Source organism: Patella vulgata, chromosome 4 (genome assembly GCF_932274485.2).
Source record: "Patella vulgata chromosome 4, xgPatVulg1.2, whole genome shotgun sequence".
NCBI lineage: Eukaryota > Metazoa > Mollusca > Gastropoda > Patellidae > Patella > Patella vulgata.
In genome coordinates, this window is record NC_065882.2 from 4225332 (window position 1) to 4245352 (window position 20021).

At 37.7% G+C, this 20021-nt stretch overlaps 1 protein-coding gene across 1 annotated transcript; it reads left to right on the plus strand.

The window, feature by feature from the left end:
- Positions 1 to 14786: 14786 nt before the first annotated feature.
- On the plus strand, positions 14787 to 18864 carry LOC126817761 (sacsin). The gene is made up of 3 exons (XM_056100159.1): positions 14787 to 16270; positions 17898 to 18737; positions 18860 to 18864. The coding sequence occupies exons 1-3, from the start codon at positions 14791 to 14793 to the stop codon at positions 18862 to 18864; spliced, it is 2325 nt and encodes a 774-aa protein (XP_055956134.1). The 5' UTR covers positions 14787 to 14790.
- Positions 18865 to 20021: the final 1157 nt, after the last annotated feature.

Here is a 20021-nt window from a genome sequence, read left to right on the forward strand (position 1 = left end):
AAATGTGGTCGTATATTGCCGTCGCCCCCATCCGTCCGTCCGTCCACAATTTCTTGTGAACACTCTACAGACTACATTTATCATCTGATTGTTTTGAAATTGATATATGTTGTTTGCATTAGTGAGATGAAGAAGCCTATTTAATTTCAATAACGGTGTTAATTTCTTCTGGAGTTCTATCCCTTGTTTCACTTTGTTGCACCTTGTGAATGCTTTAACGACAAAAGTTATCAAATGATCTGTATGAAATTTAAATGCATCATTTAAATTTGTAAAACAAAAGAAGCCTATTGAATTTCAGCAATGTCCGTTAATTACATCTAGAGTTATGGCCCTTGTTTTACTTTGTTGAATCTTGTGAACGCTCTAATTACAACAGTTATCATCCGATCTGTATGAAAATTATATGCATTATTTGAATTAGTAACACGAAAAAGCCTGTTGAATTTCAACAATTTCTGTAGATTACTTCCAGAGTTATGGCTCTTGTTTTATTTTCTAGATCATTGTGAACCCTCAAACGCTGAAAATTATAATGTCATCTGCTGTATGAAATTTTCTATTAAATGCCCCTAATTACCTACAAAAGAATAAATATGCGACAACCCTTGTCGACTGCTCGAATGATTTAGCTGCTGTGGGCGTATGTTTTGTTGCCTGGCAACCTATCTTTATAATTTGGTTTGAAGCATTTGGAGTCATGAGAAGTAGATGAGAGGAAAGTACTGACTGCACATGACTGCTGTTTTGGCATATTTCCACACTTTGCTTGGCTATCTTAATTTTAAAAAATATTTCAGCAAATAATGACTTCATGACACCCAGTCTTGTAGATCAGTTAAGACGTTTATTAGAACAGTATTCAGATAATCAGATATTGAAGGTAACTACAAATTTATTTTATTAATAGATGAATACTCAGCAATTTATGTATTTTAGAAATATGTATTATTTTAATGTAAAGACTCTATTTGTTCGCCTGTCCAACCTCGTGGGTTTTCTCCGGGTCCTCCGGTTTCCTCCCACTGCTAAAGACCCCTACGCGCAAGCGAATTATGTAAATAAAATTAAACTATATGTTAGTCCCGAAATGACCTAGTTTGTGTCGAGTGGACGTTAAACCCCATTTCTCTCTCTCTCTCTCTCTCTCTCTCTCTCTATTTGTTATGTAAATAAAGTATAGTATCATCATTTTTGACAATACATAATTTTTTTTATGGCAATTGATTAAGAAAAAAAAAATATATTAACTTATTCAGATTCAATTCAACAGTGGATGTAGACAGAAGAACGATCTAAGTCACATTTTTGTCTTTTCGCATAAAAGGCGAAACAGACTTTTGGACGAGAATGCTTGACGCGAACAGAACAAGGTCAAATAAATACGATGGGCCTTGTATTTGTCCGGGAGGCCATTTCAGAAGGGCCTTGGTTCGATGTGACTCTGATTGTTTTTACCTGAAATTGATTATTCCACAGAAAGCTTATACAATTTGCTACCAGATGGCGCCATTAACTGGGGTTTGTTGAAAAAGTGACTTAGATCGTTCTTCCCCTGGGCTCTTCACATGTTTCACAGACAACTGTGATTATAGTAGACTGTTAACCCTGATCATGTAGAGAAAACAAAACCCAGGTTTATGCTTGGGAATTCAAGAGAACAAACCAAAGTTTGCAATTTTTATATGCCCACATTTTCATGTGGACGTATTATGCTATCGCCCCTGTCCGTCTGTCCACAATTTGTTTGTGGACACTCTACAGGTCACAAACTGGAAATATAGGTCTATCTCCCAAAGATATCGGTTCCTTTCGATATTGGAATGTATCGGACCATAACTTCATGGATTATGGCCCCTGATGGTACGAAAAATCACGTTGTTAGCTTGTGGACACTCTAGTGGGCACAATTTTCATCTGATTTTGATGAAACTTGATAAGTATGTTTATAACCGAAAGATCTTGGCTCCTTTTGATATTTGCACATATCAGATCGTAACTTCCTGAATTATGGCCCCTGATTGTACGAAAAATCGCATTTTAGCTTGTGGACCCTATAGCGGTCACAATTATTATCTGATTTGAAAAAACGTTCGATTATATCACCGTTACACCATAATGTCAGTCAATTTGAAATTCGTGAAAATCGGACCGAAACTGCCGGATAAAATGGCTGCTCCTTGTACACAAACACTTGGCAAACCTCAGCAGACTCCAGTACCCTAAAAATGGCCTCGGCTTTGGACCTCAAGAAGTCACAATTTTTATCCAATTTTGATGAAACTTGAAATGTTTATAACCTAAACATCTTGGTTCCTTTCGATATTCATGCATATCAGAGTTTATCACTAAGTGAGATGTTGATGACTCTTGTGGCAACTTCACAAGGCTACCCCCTGATTATTGTTAACCCCCTATCAATTAAACTATACTATTCAAAAAAAGTAGGGGATATTTGATTTTTAAGTGTTATTAAAGTCACCTAATGAAACTGACGAAGAAACAAATGACAAAATGAAATGAAGTTCACATTCATCGATTTATTCCAAATGATCGTTAGACTAAGTAAGGCACAGACAGACCATTATAAGGGTAAAATGATACCCGGGGTCAAACAGCAAAGTTACCACAGCATCACAACCAAGTCAGTAACGGGTAAATCCTCCTCTGTTTGCCAAACAAGCATTGATCCGACGTGGCATACTCCTAATGAGACGTCTAAGGTCATTTTGGTCCAGATTGTCCCATTCCTGTTGCAACGCAGCAGCAAGTTCTTGGACATTGGCAGGACGTTGTTGACATTGACGTAACCTCTGTCCAAGCATGTCCCAGACATGCTCGATGGGGGAGAGGTCGGGACTCAGTGTTGGCCAAGGTAATGTGGTGATGTTCTGTTGTTGGAGGTAACCTGTAACGATCCTGGCCCTGTGACATCTTGCGTTGTCATCCTGGAAGATGAAACGGCGGCCATGACGTTGTGCGAACGGCACAACATGGACTGCCAAGATGTTGTCCCGGTAGTACTGGCCTGTAACACGCCCTGCAACAACATGTAAAGCCGTTCTTCCAGCAACAGTGATGCCTCCCCACACCATAACAGAACCACCCCCAAATCGATCATGTCTGATGACGTTAACGTCTTCTAAGCGCTCGTTTCGACGACGCCACACCCTCCTACGTCTGTCCAAAAAATCAACAGTGAACCTTGACTCATCTGAAAACATCACATTGCTCCAGCGTCGATTATCCCAGTGTTGACGATCCCTACACCAACGACGTCTTGCCTGAATGTGATGATCTCTCAAACAAGGGGTCACGCGAGGACGTCGGGCGCGAAGGTGACCCCTATGCAGTCGATTCCGAATCGTCTGGCCACTCACTCTCACACCAGTGTCTGTTTGAAGACGAGCGCTGATCTGATTTGCTGTGATGACACGATTTCTCAAGGCCAAGGTACGGATAAATCGATCCTGGGCTTGAGTTGTCGCCCTTGGTCGACCTGAGCGTGGTCTGTCCTGTACAGATTGTGTATCACGGTATCTGGACCAAGCCTGCTTATGACAGACTGAGAAACATTCATCGTCCGCGCCACAACCGCCTGTGTTGTGCCGATCTGTAGCATGCCAAGGGCACGTAACCTTTCATTTTGGGTAAGCCGACGCATATCAAAATTTGTTTTCTGGTCACTAAAACAATTAAACTGATGTTTCCACCCTGGAATTCAATGCCACAATGACTGTAACATTCAAAGTCAGAGTCGTGCAAATCTTGGGTTGGACCCCCATGATGATCCCAAGCATCACCTGCATTCCATGCGGTAGCTATTGGTGCGTTTGGGCGTCACATGTAACTGGAAATGTTTCTTCTGTTAGGTTCTATAGTGACTTTTTTCGTAGTCATTTGCATATTTTATTTATGTGTTAATTATCCTTTCACCAATTGAACTAATTATCTTGTATTCTAACAACATAGGTCTGTGGGGGGATTGGGTGGCCAATGGTAGGCACTTTTGCGCTGTATCATAAGGCCTGTCATTGAGTCAACTGGCAGGGTTTCGAATCCCCAGTTGTAGGTGACAAGGAGTAGGGTCGCCTGTCCAACCTCGTGGGTTTTCTCAGGGTCCTCCGGTTTCCTCCCACTGCTAAAGACCCCTACGCGCAAGCGAATTATTGAAATAAAATTACACCATATGTTAGTCCCGAAATAACCTAGTTTGTGTCAGTGGAGTTAAACCCCATTTCTCTCTCTCTCTCTCTCTCTCTACATAGGTCTGTGGCTTCCTTTTTGTATCACTATAGATATTACCTTTTAGTTTAACTAATTATCATTTGTGCTTGATAACGATAAGAGAATACTTGTCGAAACGTCGTGCTATATGTGTATAAACCAGTGATTGTATTCCATATAAATTGTGTTGTGTTTTTTTTTTCACAAGGCTATTTTCATGTACCAATACTGTTTGTTTTGTTTAGCATATTGTCTCTTTAAATAAAATATGTAAATTTCTGATTTTTTAATTATAAAGGAACTGATTCAGAATGCTGAAGATGGTGGCGCAACAAAAATTAAGTTTGTATTTGTACAGAAACGACACATACCAAAAAATGTTAAATGGAAGAATTCACCAATTTTATATGCAATGAAGGTAAATACAATATCTGTATCCTCTCTTAAATATATGTAAACATACCTGCCCTCTGACAAATTGTGTGATTTTATTTTGTTTTTGGACTAAAATCATATTAAAACAAACTAATTTATCCATCAAACCTTTGCTTTAAATCCCTCTCAAAACATTTTGATCGCAAGAAAGCAGCCAATGAATATTGAAGTCTGAGTAAATTCTGCCAACATCTTTTTCTGATGTTTAATGTCAGAGTCTAATGGACATTTAAGTATCTCAATGTTCTCAAACCCTCTAGTCATTTGATCAACACATATCTCTCGAGCAGACGGCATTTTTTGGTTGCGCTTGTATGGTCAGTTGGTCACGACTATACAACAAAGTATAGTTCACTACACCCGAACAGCAGCTAGTTCGACCATATGGAAGACCAAATAGGACATGTTCATGATTCTTGTTTCTACATTCCAGTTTGAACATTTTAGACACGAACGCAACATTCTAAACTAATGATTCTTGTTTCTACATTCTTATGTCAACATTTCATGCACAAAATCAACATTTTAAACAAAAAATTGACTTTATATTTCATTTTCGGCGTTTTATCGGTAACTTTTATATATCATTAAATATTAAAATTAAAAGATAATTTCTTAATTTTACACGACAAAGAAATCAATTTGTTGGTTTCTGAAAGTATCTAAAAAAAAATCTGGAATATGGAACTCTTATGAAAATATTTTCTACGTTTCAAAAAGTCTTGAAGTTAAAATCTTGAAATGAAAATGTCCAGAAAAATATAATGAATTATCAACATTATTACACCAGAGGGCGTTAGCGTATGTGTACAACTTTGATACAGACTATAGATTCTGGAGAAACTTATTTTCACTATTTTCAAAACTTCATTGCCCGGATGTTTTGTTGCCTGGCAATCTATGTTATCTGTAAAGTTGTCGCCTGTCCAACTTTGTGGGTTTTCTCTGGGTCCTCCGGTTTCCTCCCACTGCTAAAGACCCCTACTCGCAAGCGAATTATGAAAATAAAATTCAACCATATGTTAGTCCCGAAATGACCTAGTTTGTGTCGAGTGGACGTTAAACCCCATTTCTCTCTCTATCTGTAAAGTTACTCAGTATCTATAGCTATATACCAACTGTATCCATCCTTGATGCTTGTATGCTTATATACTCTTTTATAAAGGGACCGGCATTATGTGTTATGAATGATGGAATGTTTAGTGATGCTGACTGGAAAGGCATTGCATCTCTTCAAAGTAGTCCAAAGGAGAATGATCCACTTAAAGTTGGACGATTTGGGTTAGGTTTTAAATCAGTATTCCATATAACTGGTAAGTGCCACAGTACTTATATGACCACGTTTGCATTTGAACGACTAGACGTATTGTGTCGTCATCACTGTCCATTCGGATGTCTGTTCAAATATTTTGGGGGGATCACGTGGCTAAGTGGGTAAGACGCTGGCTCGCTAGCCTGGAGGTCGGGTGTTCGATCCCTGCATAAACCGAGAAACTTCATCCAGATTTTCTGGCGCAGTCCCCACTTGTCAGTGATGCAGGATGGAGGGCCTGACAAGGACAGCTGATTAGTCGTTCAGATGGGACGAAAAGCCAAGGTTCCGTGTACACGTTGGCGTGCATTTAAAAGATCAGTTGGCAGTTGGAATTCGATATAAGAGTAGGCGGTAGCCCCGATGCCCGGGCAAAATATCCCTCATAGCACACTGTATGGCGTAAGCCTGTCTTCATTAGCCCAGTTCAGAGCAGAACAATAGGACGTTAAACCCTATTTCACAGGGTTCCCGCGGTCCTTGAAAATCCTTGAATATCCTTAAATTTAAAATTTCATTTTCAAGGTCTTGAATATCCTTGAATTTCGCGGAAATAGGAAAATATCCTTGAATTTCAGTTGAGATCCTTAATTTTGTTTCAAATTGGTAATAATAGTAAGTTGATATGAAAATCCCGTTTAGATTAGAAGTTTTATAATGATAGTTGGTAATGTTTTGGTTATTTTTAAGATGAAAAATTGTAACTTTAGACTAAAAAATGTCCTTGAAAATCCTTGAATTTGACGTATATTTATCCTTGAATATCCTTGAAAAAATGTTTGACGAAGCCGCGGGAACCCTGTTTCATTTTAGTCCATTTTGTCCTCTGATTGTAGGGAAAAATCTAGAGGCTACTTTTTATATTGTCTTCGCCTTGTCTGTCCGTCCGTCGGTGTGTCCGTTAACATTTATTTGTGGACTCTTCAGTTCACAATTTTTACCCGATTTTAACAAAACTTACAATGTAGGTTTATATCCTAAAGATCTTGATGTTGGCATGTATTGGACCATCAATTGATGGATTATGGCCCAAATATCTCGATATTGGCATGTATCAGACCGTAACTTGATGGATTACAGCCACTAGATCTTAATATTGGCATGTATCGGACTGCAACGTCATGGATTATAGCCCCCAATTGGTTTTAGCTTGTTGACGATCGAGAGGTCACAATTTTTATAAGATTTTGATGAAACATGAAGTGTATGTTTATATCCCAAAGATCTTGGTTCTTTTCAATATTCAAGCATATCAGAACCTAATTTCACAGATTATGGCCCCTGATTGTACGAAAAATCAAGTTCTTAGCTTGTGGACCCCTCTAGAGGTCACAAATTTTATCCGATTTTAAAAACTGTTCAAATATTATATCTGGATCCTTTCGATATTGGCATGTATCGGGCCGTAACTTCCTGTATTATAGGCCCTGATTGTACGATAAAACCGGTCTTTAGGTTGGGGATAGTTTAGAGGTCACAATTCTTATCCGATACTGATGAAACTTAGAATATATGTTTATATCCCAAAGATCTTTGTTTCTGTTGATATTGACACATGTCGGACTGTAACATCCTGTATTATGTCCCCTTATTGTATGCTTTTTTGTCCTCTACGTTTCGAAGAATGGGTCTGGGTCTGTCTGTCTTCCACTCTTTTTGGGACACAATAACTCGGCTTTTCATTTGGTCAGAGTTATGAAACTTGGTGTATAGTTTCATCACATCAATACTTTTACTAAGTTCAATAATGAGTATTTTGGCTCAGGTTAAGCAAAGTGATAAGCATTTCGATTGGTCGAGATTTTGGAGCTTGACAAGTTGAATGAGAATGGTGAAAACTGGCATATATCATTATATTATTACCTTGACTATGTTTGAATATCTTGACTAATTTTGATGATGAGCAATTTGATTAGTCAAGACTTTGGAGCTCGACAACTTTGATTCTAATTGAATAAAAATGGTGAAACTTGGTGTATATCCTTTACATCAATACTATGACTAAGGTCGATAATGCGCATTCGGAAAATATTTCTGCTTCAGTAATCAGCATTTTCTGCTCACATTAAGCACTGATAAGCAAAATGATCGATGCTTGAATTTATTAAAAGATTGTGGCATCTAATTACTTTTTATACGCCCACTTTTTCATGTCAACATATTTTGTCGTCTGGCTTGACGTCCGTTCACATCTTGTTCACCGATCACAATAACGTAATACCAATTTATCCAATTTTGATGTTTATAGCCCAAAGATCTTGGTTCCTTACAATATTCACGCATATCAGACCATAACTTCCTGGATTATGGCCCTTGATTGTACAAAAAATCGCAGTTTAGCTTGTGGTCCCTCTAGAGGTCACAATTATTATCCGATTTTTAATGTTGATTGAGGTTGAATTTCGTGAAAATTGGACCAAAACTGCCATACAAAATGGCCGACCCTCTTACGCAAATAGTGTAAAAAGGTGGTATATGAAGATTGTGGATACTATAAAGGTCATAATTTTGATCCGATTTTGATGAAACTTGAAATACATGTTTATAACCCAAAGACCTTGGTTGCTGGTTGTAATCCAAAAGGTTACAACATTTGTCATCTCTTGAATAATGTGTGAGTATTTTGCATAGCAACTTCTTTTTGTTGTTTTACTATCAGACTACCCATCTTTAATGGGGGGGATCACGTGGCTAAGTGGGTAAGACGCTGGCTCGCTAGTCTGGAGGTCAGGTGTTCGATCCCTGCATTGGCCGAGAAAGTTCATCAAGATTTTCCGGCGTGGTTTCCCCTTGTCAGTGATGCAGGACGGAGGGCCTGACAAAGACAGCTGTCTAGTCCTTCGGATGAGATGAAAAACTGAGGTCCCATGTACATATTGCCGTGCACGTAAAAGATCCCTTGACAGTTGGAATTCGATATAAGAGTAGGCCATAGCGCCGCTGCCCGGGCAAAATTTCCCTCATAGCACACTGTATGGCATATGTCCGTCTTCATTAGCCCAGTTTAGGAGCAGAACAGTAGGATGTTAAACCCCATTTCATTTCATTTCATCTTTTATGGGCGTTCTCGCTGAAGGAATTCCGAATAGGCGTTGCTAGTAAAAACTTGGTTCCATCGAGTGGACGTTAAACCCCATTTCTCTCCCTCTCTTTATATTGGGATTGAACCTGGGGACAGCAGTCTCACCTTTGGCTTGAGTCTCACATGGAGAGAGAGAGAGAGAGAGAGAGAGTGAGAGAGAGAGAGATATATGGGGTTTAAGTCCACTCGACACAAACTAGGTCATTTCGGGACTAACACATGGTTCAATTTTACTTCAATAATTCGCTTGCGTGTAGGGTTCTTGAGCAGTGGGAGGAAACCAGAGGTTGGACAGGCAACCCTACTCCTTGTCACGTACAACTGGGGATTCGAAACCACGCCAGTTGACTCAATAACAGACCTTATGATACAGCGTGAAAGTGCCAACCATTCGGCCACCCAATCCCCCCACAGACCTATGTTGTTAGAATACAAGATAATTAGTTCAATTGGTGAATCGAAACCCCCGTCATTTGACTCATTAACAGACCCTATGATACAGCGTACATGCTAACCATTCGGCCATCCAACCCCCTGTACTACATGGAACTGAGTATGTCAATTAGAGAAAATCATTATTAACTGCTGGAATTCGATATAATAGTAGGCCGTAGTGCCGCTGTCCGGGCAAAATGTCCCTCATAGCACACTGTATAGCGTATGCCCGTCTTCATTAGCCCAGGTTAGGAGCAGAACAGTAGGAAGTTAAACTCCATTTCATTTCATTTCATTTCATTATTAACTGCAATCTGGTTAAAACAGGGATCCTATTTCGTTTCGTTTTTTATTGTTCAAAATTTCGTTTTACTTGTCTTTACTATACTAGGATCTAGAGGAGTTTTTATATAAACTGCATTCTGGATGATGTGTGGGATTAGCCAATGAAACAGTCTGTTACAGCGAGTTTTTGGCATGAGGTGCACAGAACTATGGCTAACCCACTAGAAACATCAATGCGGATTGGTTATTCAAATGTCTTGACGTCATAGGGTCAGAAACCGCTGGTATGAACTTTGACGATCCTCATGTAGTGTTGGCCATCGAAAGTATTTTAATCAGATTGTATTAACTGCTTCAATGACTTGGTGTAGCACCATAGGTCTTTTGTCTGACGTGGAGAGCGGACATGCACTAAAATTGGTTGCCACATCCTACATATGACCCATGCATCTTTTCTTACTACATATTTCTGTAGCCTTGTGATCGTCTAGAATTTGTCTCTAGCTGTCTTTACTTCTGCCTCACGTCGTGTATTTACTTCTTACAGTTTTCTTACTGTTTTCTTAAGATGTTTGTCTTGCCAGGAATAACAATGGAACAGTTCGCTTCTACATTTTATATAGCATAGCCGAATACATATGGATACAAGCATAATAGATAACAATATTAGCTAAAACCATTTCTCAACCCTAGCCAGCCTCGCGGCTGTCTAAGAACTCAGATGGAACCTCTCTGAAATCTAATGGTAGTCTTACTTAAAACTTTACTATGATTTCTTTTATAAGATTCCTGCATATCAGGCACAGAAAGCCTGTTCATGGCCCTTAACCTGTGCAATTAACGATATGATTGGTTACTCTAAGTCAAATGATGCAATTAGAATAATTCCACTCACGTGTAATCTGGTGGTATATTATTGACACATGTTTTGGCTAAATAGCTCTTTTTATGTGTCAACTGTCAATTACAGACTAAGTTGATTTAGTACACACTATATATAATATATATGTGAATATGTGTAAAACTATTAATTTGCCAAATATATTAATTACTATTAATTAATGAAATATAAAGTCATCTTATTTCTCTATTCTTTGTCTATAAATTTAAAAACAATGTCGCAACGACGATAGTGCTACATTGGCTGCTGGTGGGCATATCGTCGGTGAAGTGTCAAAAGGGTGTATTTAAGAATTTCTAAAGATTATGAAATAGAACCTTTTGCATTTCAAAATTTCCACAAATCAAGATACAACATTTGGACAAAACAGTTCTAATTGGCGTAGAGATACACCGCTTAAACAGAAATGTGCATATTAATTGGGAGATTTTAAAAATGCAAAAAAGTGTATTTGACTAATTTGCGATTTCCGATAATTACTGCCAGAGTTATGGCCCTTGATCACTTCAAAAAATCTTGTGGACGATCTAGAGGCTGAAGTTAATATCCGATTGACTTTAAATTTATACACAGTGTTTAAGGTCATGAGACGAAGAAGCCTATTGGTTTTCAGCAATTTCATATAATTACTGCCAGAGTTATGGCCCTTGATCACTTCAAAAATCTTGTGGACGCTCTAGAGTAGGGTGACCCACCATAAATAAATATCTCCAAATATGTCGACAATTACGCCACAATATTTATATATATGCCAAGCCTCAAATCAGTTTCACACAATTATAGTCACTAAATAAACGATCATCGTGTACTTAATTAGCTATGACCATTAATCATCTATAAATAATAGACTGAAAACTGGTTCCAAATGTCGACAATAACATCCAGATACTTTTGAGTAAAAGATAGGTTACGTGCCCTTGTTTTGAAATTAGTCTCGCTTAACCAGTCTATCGACCATTCTACGTCTGATTGACAGGTCGGGATAATCAAGACTACTTTTTTACGAAACATAACAGAAAGCTAGAACAATAAATTGAATTTAGAAATGAGCACGTTAGCTAGCTCAACAGTTGTTTTAAGAAACTTGTAAAAGTGAAATGAAACTACTGCTAGTATTATGTTCCTGCTAATGAAAGTGATTCAGAGATAGTATTTGTACTAAACTAAAAGATGCCGCTCTTAACGGTACAGTTAATGGTAAAGCAATTTAAAAAATAAAACAAACGTAATTTCTAAAGCTGCTGTAATAACCAAGAAGTTAAATTTTACTGCTATTCAAAATCGTCAACAATAGATTTTTATACGCCCACATTTTCATGTGGACGTATATTGTCATCGCCCCTGTCCGTCCGTCCGTCCGTCCGTCCACAATTGTTTGTGAACAATTATTCGATTTCAATGAAACTTGAAATATATGTTTATCACCCTAAGATCTCGGTTCCTTTCGATATTGGCATCTATCGGACCGTAACTTCATGGATTATGGCTCCTGATTGTACAAAAAATCAAGTTTTTGGCTTGTGAACACTGTAGAGGTCACAATTTTTATCCGATTTTGTTGAAACTTGAAATGTAAGTTTATAACCCAAAGATCTCGGTTCCTTTTGATATTCGCGCATATCGGACCGTAACTTCATGAATTATGGCCCCTGATTGTACGCAAAAACGTGTTTTTTGGCTTGTGGACCCTATAGAGGTCATAATTTTTATCCGATTTAAAAAAACGTGTTAATATATCACCGTTACACCCTAAGCACAGCTGAGTTCGAATTTCGTGAAAATCGGCCCAAAACTGACAGACAAAATGGCCGCCCTTCGTTCTCAAATAGCATAAAAATATGGTATATCAAGGTTGTGAACCCTATAGAGGTCACAATTTTTATCCGATTTTGTTGAAACTTTAAATGTAAGTTTATAACACAAAGATCTCACTTCCTTTTGATATTCGCGCATATCGGACCGTAACTTCATGAATTATGGCCCCTGATTGTACGCAAAAACGTGTTTTTTGGCTTGTGGACCCTATAGAGGTCATAATTTTTATCCGATTTAAAAAACCGTGTTAATATATCACCGTTGCACCCTAAGCACAGCTGAGTTCGAATTTCGTGAAAATCGGCCCAAAACTGACAGACAAAATTCCCGCTGTTCTTTCTCAAATAGAGTAAAAATATGGTATATCAAGGTTGGTGGACCCTATAGAGGTCACAATTTTTATCCGATTTTGTTGAAACTTGAAATGTAAGTTTATAACCCAAAGATCTCGGTTCCTTTTGATATTCGCGCATATTCTACCGTAACTTCCTGAATTATGGCCCCTGATTGTATGAAAAATCACGTTTTTAGCTTGTGGACCCTATAGAGGTCATAATTATTATCCGATTTAAAAAATGATATTATAATATCACCGTTACACCCTAAGGACGACTGAGTTCGAATTTCGTGAAAATCGGCCAAAAACTGACAGATAAAATGGCCGCCCTTCGTTCTCAAATAGCGTAAAAATATGGTATATCAAGGTTGTGGACCCTATAGAGGTCACAATTTTTATCCGATTTTGTTGAAACTTGAAATGTAAGTTTATAACACAAAGATCTCGGTTCCTTTCGATATTCACGCATATCGGATTGTAACTTCCTGAATTATGGCCCCTGATTGTATGAAAAATCACGTTTTTAGCTTGTGGACCCTATAGAGGTCATAATTATTATCCGATTTAAAAAATGATATTATAATATCACTGTTACACCCTAAGGACGACTGAGTTCGAATTTCGTGAAAATCGGCCAAAAACTGACAGATAAAATGGCCGCCCTTCGTTCTCAAATAGCGTAAAAATATCGTATATCAAGGTTGTGGACCCTATAGAGGTTACAAATTTTATCCGATTTTGTTGAAACTTGAAATGTAAGTTTATTACCCAAAGATCTTGGTTCCTTTCGATATTCGCGCATATCAGACCGTAACTTACTGAATTATGGCCCCTGATCGTACGAAAAATCGCGTTTTTAGCTTGTGGCCCCTATAGAAGTCATAATTTTTATCCGATTTAAAAAACCGTATTATTATATCACCGTTACACCCTAACGATGACTGAGTTCGAATTTTGTGAAAATCAACCTAAAACTGACAGACAAAATGGCCGCCCCTCGTTCTCAAATTGCGTAAAAATATGGTATATCAAGGTTGTGGACCCTATAGAGGTCACAATTTTTATCCGATTTTGTTGAAACTTGAAATGTAAGTTTATAACTCAAAGATCTTGGTTCCTTTCGATATTTGCGCATATCGAATTGTAATTTCCTGAATTATGGCCCTTAATTGTAGGAAAAATCACTTTCGTTTTAGCTTGTTTTCTATCCATCTCTTAAAAATGTGGGCGTATCCTGCCTGGCAGCCGCTGGTTTACGGCTGTAATAGTTGATATATTTGTAGAGAATTGCACGTGCCATGGCTATATATCGACTCAAAGAGAGTGCGGGGTAGTCAGAAATTAGTTCGAGACACGCAACTGAAGAGTGCACATTTAGCCGTGTCGAGACCAACTTTCTGTAGAGTGCACAGGTCACCCTATCTAGAGGCCAAAGTTAATATCCGATTGACTTTAAATTTATCTGCACTGTTTACGGTCATAAGACGAAGAAGCCTATTGATTTTCAGCAATTTCCGATAATTACTGCCCTTGATCACTTCAAAAAATCTTGTGGATGCTCTAGAGGCTAAAGTTAATATCCGATTGACTTTAGATTTATACACAGTGTTTGAGGTCATGAGACAACGAATCCTATTGATTTTCAATGATTTTCGATAATTACTGCCAAAGTTTGAAAAATCTTGTGACGCTCTAGAGGCTAAAGTTATCATCCGATTGACTTCAGATTGTTAATTACTTCATGAGTTGTTACTCTTAATCAGATTTTAGTTTATTATAAATGTTTCATTACCAAAAAAAGTAAAAAATATGCGACAACACTTGTTGACTGCCCAGACGATTTAGCTGCTGTGGACGTATATTTCGTTGCCTGGCAACCTATCTTTTTACATGACAAACCTATGTTGTATTGCTATCTTTATCCCACAGATAATCCAGTGATAGTAAGTGGTTTAAAATTAATGGTTATGAACCCTCAAGCAAAGAAAAAAACGGCACCAGTCTTCGATCTTAAAGATGTGGATCAAGAAAATAAGATGGCTATGTTAAATCTGATGGATGGAATCTGTGGATTTTCGGAGGAAACATTCCAGAATGGTTATCAAGGTTCTCTGTTTTGGTTTCCACTGCGTTCTGAAACGTCAGAGTTGTCCAGTGAAACTTATGATGAAAGAAAAGTCAAAGATATCTTTAATGGGTTCAAATTGCTAGCTCCATCTATTCTTCTATTTCTAAAACAAATTGACTTTATCGAACTTTTTGAAAAGAAAAACCGGTTAAAGAAATTGTTGGAAGTCAGCTTGGTAGGTGATAAAGATGATATGATCAACATTGGTACAAAAAAGAGGGATTTTAGAAGAAAAATTAAGAATTTGAATGGAAAACTGGCTCCTTCGGCAGTGCCCTTGAGTTTGAAATTTCGAGTCCATTGTAAAGGATTTGAATGGATGAAACTTGCAGCTACAGAAGAAGATTGGGCTGTTGTGGATTATTATCATGGTGGTGGTGGTGGCACATCAGAATTAAAAAATTTCTTTCAAAGTAATCCCAATTGGTCAAATAGCCCTTACGTTAGTGTTGGTGTACGATTGTCTAAACCAGTAATTTCAGGAAACATTTTTTGTTTCCTTCCTCTACCCTTTACAAAAGGAAACAAAACAGGCCTGCCATTTCATGTTAATGGATTTTTTTCATTAAGTCAGGATAGGCATCATCTGAAATGGACATCTGAATCAGATGATGATAGAAGCCATACAGAAAAGGCAGTACAATGGAATCAGCTCATGCTAAAAGAAATTTTTCCACGTGCCTTTGCAGAGGTAATAAGACATCTTACTGAGGAAAGACGCCATGATATCGATAAAGATCAGTTGTATGCATTGCTGCCAAATCACTTAAAAGTTAGCGAGGATTGGAAGTCTATAATTTATCCTGTATATCATCATCTCTATTCCTTAAATTGTATTTACACAAAGAATAGACAGGGAAGATGGATCTGTCCAACAGAGGCAGTGTTTGCAGATTGCGGTTTGTCACCAACAGTTGAAGATATATATATATTGCATGATATGAATATTGCTAAAGTTGACGAATACATAATGGAAAGTCTTAAAGAACATGGAGATTTGAAGCATGCATCTTTAGCAGAACTAAAACTAGAATTACTTAATCAAGGAAAATACCAAAACATGAACACTGACCAAAAACAAAAACTACTTCTACATTTCCTGGACCAAAAGTCAACGTTATTAGATGATTTAGAACTTCTACCACTAGCAGACGGAACGTTTACAACTTTCACTCAAGATTCTAATGCTCAGTGTATTTATATATTTGGAGATGATGCAGAACAGAAAATGTTCCCAAACATGAAAGCTCACTTTGTAGAATTGGAGTTACAACAAGGCCTAAAGAAAAAGTTACTAAAATTATCCGACGAAGGTAGGTTGAATGTTTATTTTAGAGAATGGGGGAAGCAGTTTTCAAAGAGAGAGAGAGAAATGGGTTTTAACTTCCACTCGACACAAACCAGGTCATTTCGGGACTAACATATGGTTTAATTTTATTTCAATAATTCGCTTGCGCGTAGGGGTCTTTAGCAGTGGGAGGAAACCGGAGAACCCGGAGAAAACCCACGAGGTTGGAGCAGTTTTCAACACACCAATATTCAATCATACAGATCTATATTTCGTTTCGTTTTTTTATACTTTCGATGGCCTCTACTACATGAACATCTGACCAGTTGTAGCGATAGGTCATACAAGCGGCTTTCGACCCTATGACGTCAGATATTTGATTAACCAATCAGCATTGATGTTTCTAGTGGATTAACCACAGTTCCGTGCAAGACACGCCCAAAGGTCGCCGTAACAGACCGTTTCATTGGGTAATCCCTCAGGCCATCCAGAACACCTGTTATATAACAACTCTTCCAGATCCTAGTGTAGTAAAGACAAGTAAAACCAAATTTTTAAATATAAAAAAACAAAACGAAATAGGATCTGTGTTTCAATCAGGTTGACCAACATTAAACTGCAGAATTTGACAAATAAAAATACCGGTACCATTAAACCTTCAATTTACTCCTTACTCCTTACATCCTAAAAGGGGCAGTCAACTGGCTTGGTTTCGAATCCCCAGTTGTATGTGACAAGGAGTGGGGTTGCCTGTCCAACCTCGTGGGTTTTCTCTGGGTCCTCCGGTTTCCTCCTACTGCTAAAGACCCCTACGCACAAGCGAATTATTGAAATAAAAAAATTAAACCATATGTTAGTCCCGAAATGACCTAGTTTGTGTCAGGTGGACGTTAAACCCCATTTCTCTCTCTCTTTCTCCAAAACTGGGCAACCACAAATGCAGATATGATAGCTTCTATTTTTACTTTCACTTTGGTTAATAAATTTTATCCAGGTAATCAATGAAAAATTACGTTCAATGGTGAATACAGCTAATTCCTCACTTAGTTCAACGGGTGTTCGATCCCTGCATTGGCCAAGAAAGTTCATCCAGATTTTCCGGCGTTGTTTCCCCTTGCCAGTGATGCAGGACGGAGGGCCTGACAAGGACAGCTGTCTAGTCGTTAGAATGGGACAAAAAACCGAGGTCGCGTTTACACATTGGCATGCACGTAAAAGATCCCTTGACAGTTGGAATTCGATATAAGAGTAGGATGTAGGCAAAATTTCCCTCATAGCACACTGTATGGCGTATGCCCGTCTTCATTAGCCCAGGGAAGATAGCATGTGCACGTTGAATCATAAAGCCTGTCATTGAGTCAACTGGCGTGGTTTCGAATCCCCAGTTGTACGTGACAAGGAGTAGGGTCGCCTGTCTAACCTCGTGGGTTTTCTCCGGGCCCTCTGGTTTCCTCCCACTGCTAAAGACCCCTACACGCAAGCATGTTATTGAAATAAAAAATTAAAACCACCTGTTAGTCCCGAAATGACCTAGTTTGTGTCTAGTGGACCTTAAACCCCATTTTTCTCTCTCTCTCTCTCTCATTAGCCCAGTTTGGAGCAAAACAGTACGACGTTAAACCCCATTTCATTTCATTTTATTTATGTTTTAGGAAAATTCCAACTGAAGGTTTTTCAACCAGAAGACTTGTGTAAGCTGCTAGAAATCTGTTCGATACAAAATGGTTGGGAAAATGACAAGACATTAACACAAGAAGTTAGTAATTGGTTGTTGTGTGTTTGGAATTACATAAGTAAACTCGGTGAAGAGAAGGAACAGATTATAAAGAATGTCAGTCATTTACATTTATTGCCAGGGAATGGGGAAATTAAGAAATTAAATGTCGTCTCCATTTTAAAATCCCAATCGGGAGTTGGATCTTTAAATACAAAGGTTTCAAAGGCATTAGAGAATTTGGGAATTGTAGTATTTAAGACATTACCCAAAAAAATTACTGAATGTGTTGAAGGTCGGTTTGTACAATATCCAACTGATTCTGGCTTAATGGACTGTCTACAGAAGATTTCCCAAAAAGAATATTTGCAAGAGATAATCGAAAACTTTAATTTTTCAAGCACAGATGAGGAGAAGCACAGTTTAGTTATTAGACTAAGTTCCGTCCAAGATATTGCTAAAGTCAAAGAATTGGTAAGAAAATTAGAATTATTTGCAACTATTTCTAACAAACAGACATGTTTAGAGAAAGTTGATGTTATGTATGTTGAGGAAGATACCCATCCAAAAATTCCTATTAACCCAGTAGATGAGGTCATATACTGCTCGGATAATTACACCAAGATTGTGGCTGAAAAGTGTGGTGTGAAATTGTTATCTTTTTATAGTATGGTGGAAAAAATTTTGATACGGTTAAACTCTTCTTATACATTAAGTGAAATAAAGCAATTCATGGCGTATTTTATGGAAAACTTCCATCTATTTGAGACACAAAAAGGTCTAGTTAATTTAGCAAAACAAATTGAATTTGTTGAATATGAGTCTTCAAAGTACAAGAAACCGTCTGAGTTATTTAATCCAGAATCAAAACTTCTCCAAAAATTGTTCCAAATTGAACAGGATAAATTTCCGAAAAAGTGTCCGTATAAATTAACAGTCCTGAAAAAACTTGGATTACGACATGAAAAAGATGTGACTGATCGTGAAATTATTCATACGGCTAAGGAAATTGAAAGACGATATCATGAAAACAATCCAAATTCTTCTGTTTTGTTGGAAGTTTCATTAGCCCTCTCTGAATTTCTTACAAAACATTATAAAAGACTTCTACTAGATACAATACGTATTCTAGAATCCTGTACCTGTTTTCCTATTGCTATTCAACGTCCACCTGGTTATCCAGTTACCGGTAGTCTGAAATTTGTAGGAGAAGGAGACCAATATACGCTGAAAAAACCCTGTGAAATGTTTAGTTTTGAATATGCCCATCTGATTGGAGCAGTCGCTTACGTAACCAGAGAAACAATGCCACCTTGTTTCAGGTTAAAACAATTAACAAATGAAGCAAAATTAGTGGCCAGACAACTTATAGATGTGTCGGAGAGCTATTGTGATAAAGAGCATTCCAGATACATGACCTTAATTGAAAATATTTATCACCATCTACATAGCCAGGATTATAAAGATTTAAAGTGTGAAAAAGTAGTATGGACGGGCGAAAAGACCAGATTTCAGACGCCAGAAACAGTTTGGATACAGTTAATGAAATCACCTGAAATTGAGATTTGTCTTGAACCCTATATGTATATGTTTACCGTACCAAATCGTATGATTAAATTGGCAGAATGGTTTGAGTCTATTGGATGTAAAAAGATTTCACAACAAGATGATTTAAATAAGTTAATGTTGAACATTTTACATCAAATTAAGAGGAAACATGACTCCAGCTGTAGTGGTGTAATGTCTTCACAGAAAGATCTGACATTGGTTTTAGAGATTGTAAATAAATTTGCCAACTTAACAGAAGACTTTCCAGAAGTTGTTACGAAAATCCTTTTGCCTGTGCGCACCAAGGCTGATGGTATTCTGTTACTGATGTTTGCCAACGAATGTACAGTGTTTGAAGATTCTCAAGACTATTACGATGATGATGATGATGATGAAAATGAAGCAGACCGAATATACTTTGTTCATCCAAATATTTCATTGACCACAGCTAGAAAGTTCTGTGTTCGTTTCCTAAGTGAAAGAATCCTAGACCAGACAGACATTTTAGATATGA

Bases quoted from the DNA above. Each gene is read 5' to 3' on its own strand.
- LOC126817761 (XM_056100159.1), top strand. From the start codon at position 14,791: ATGGTTATGAACCCTCAAGCAAAGAAAAAAACGGCACCAGTCTTCGAT. The intron at 16,271-17,897 runs GTAGGTTGAATG...TTTATGTTTTAG, and splicing joins ACTAAAATTATCCGACGAAG to GAAAATTCCAACTGAAGGTT.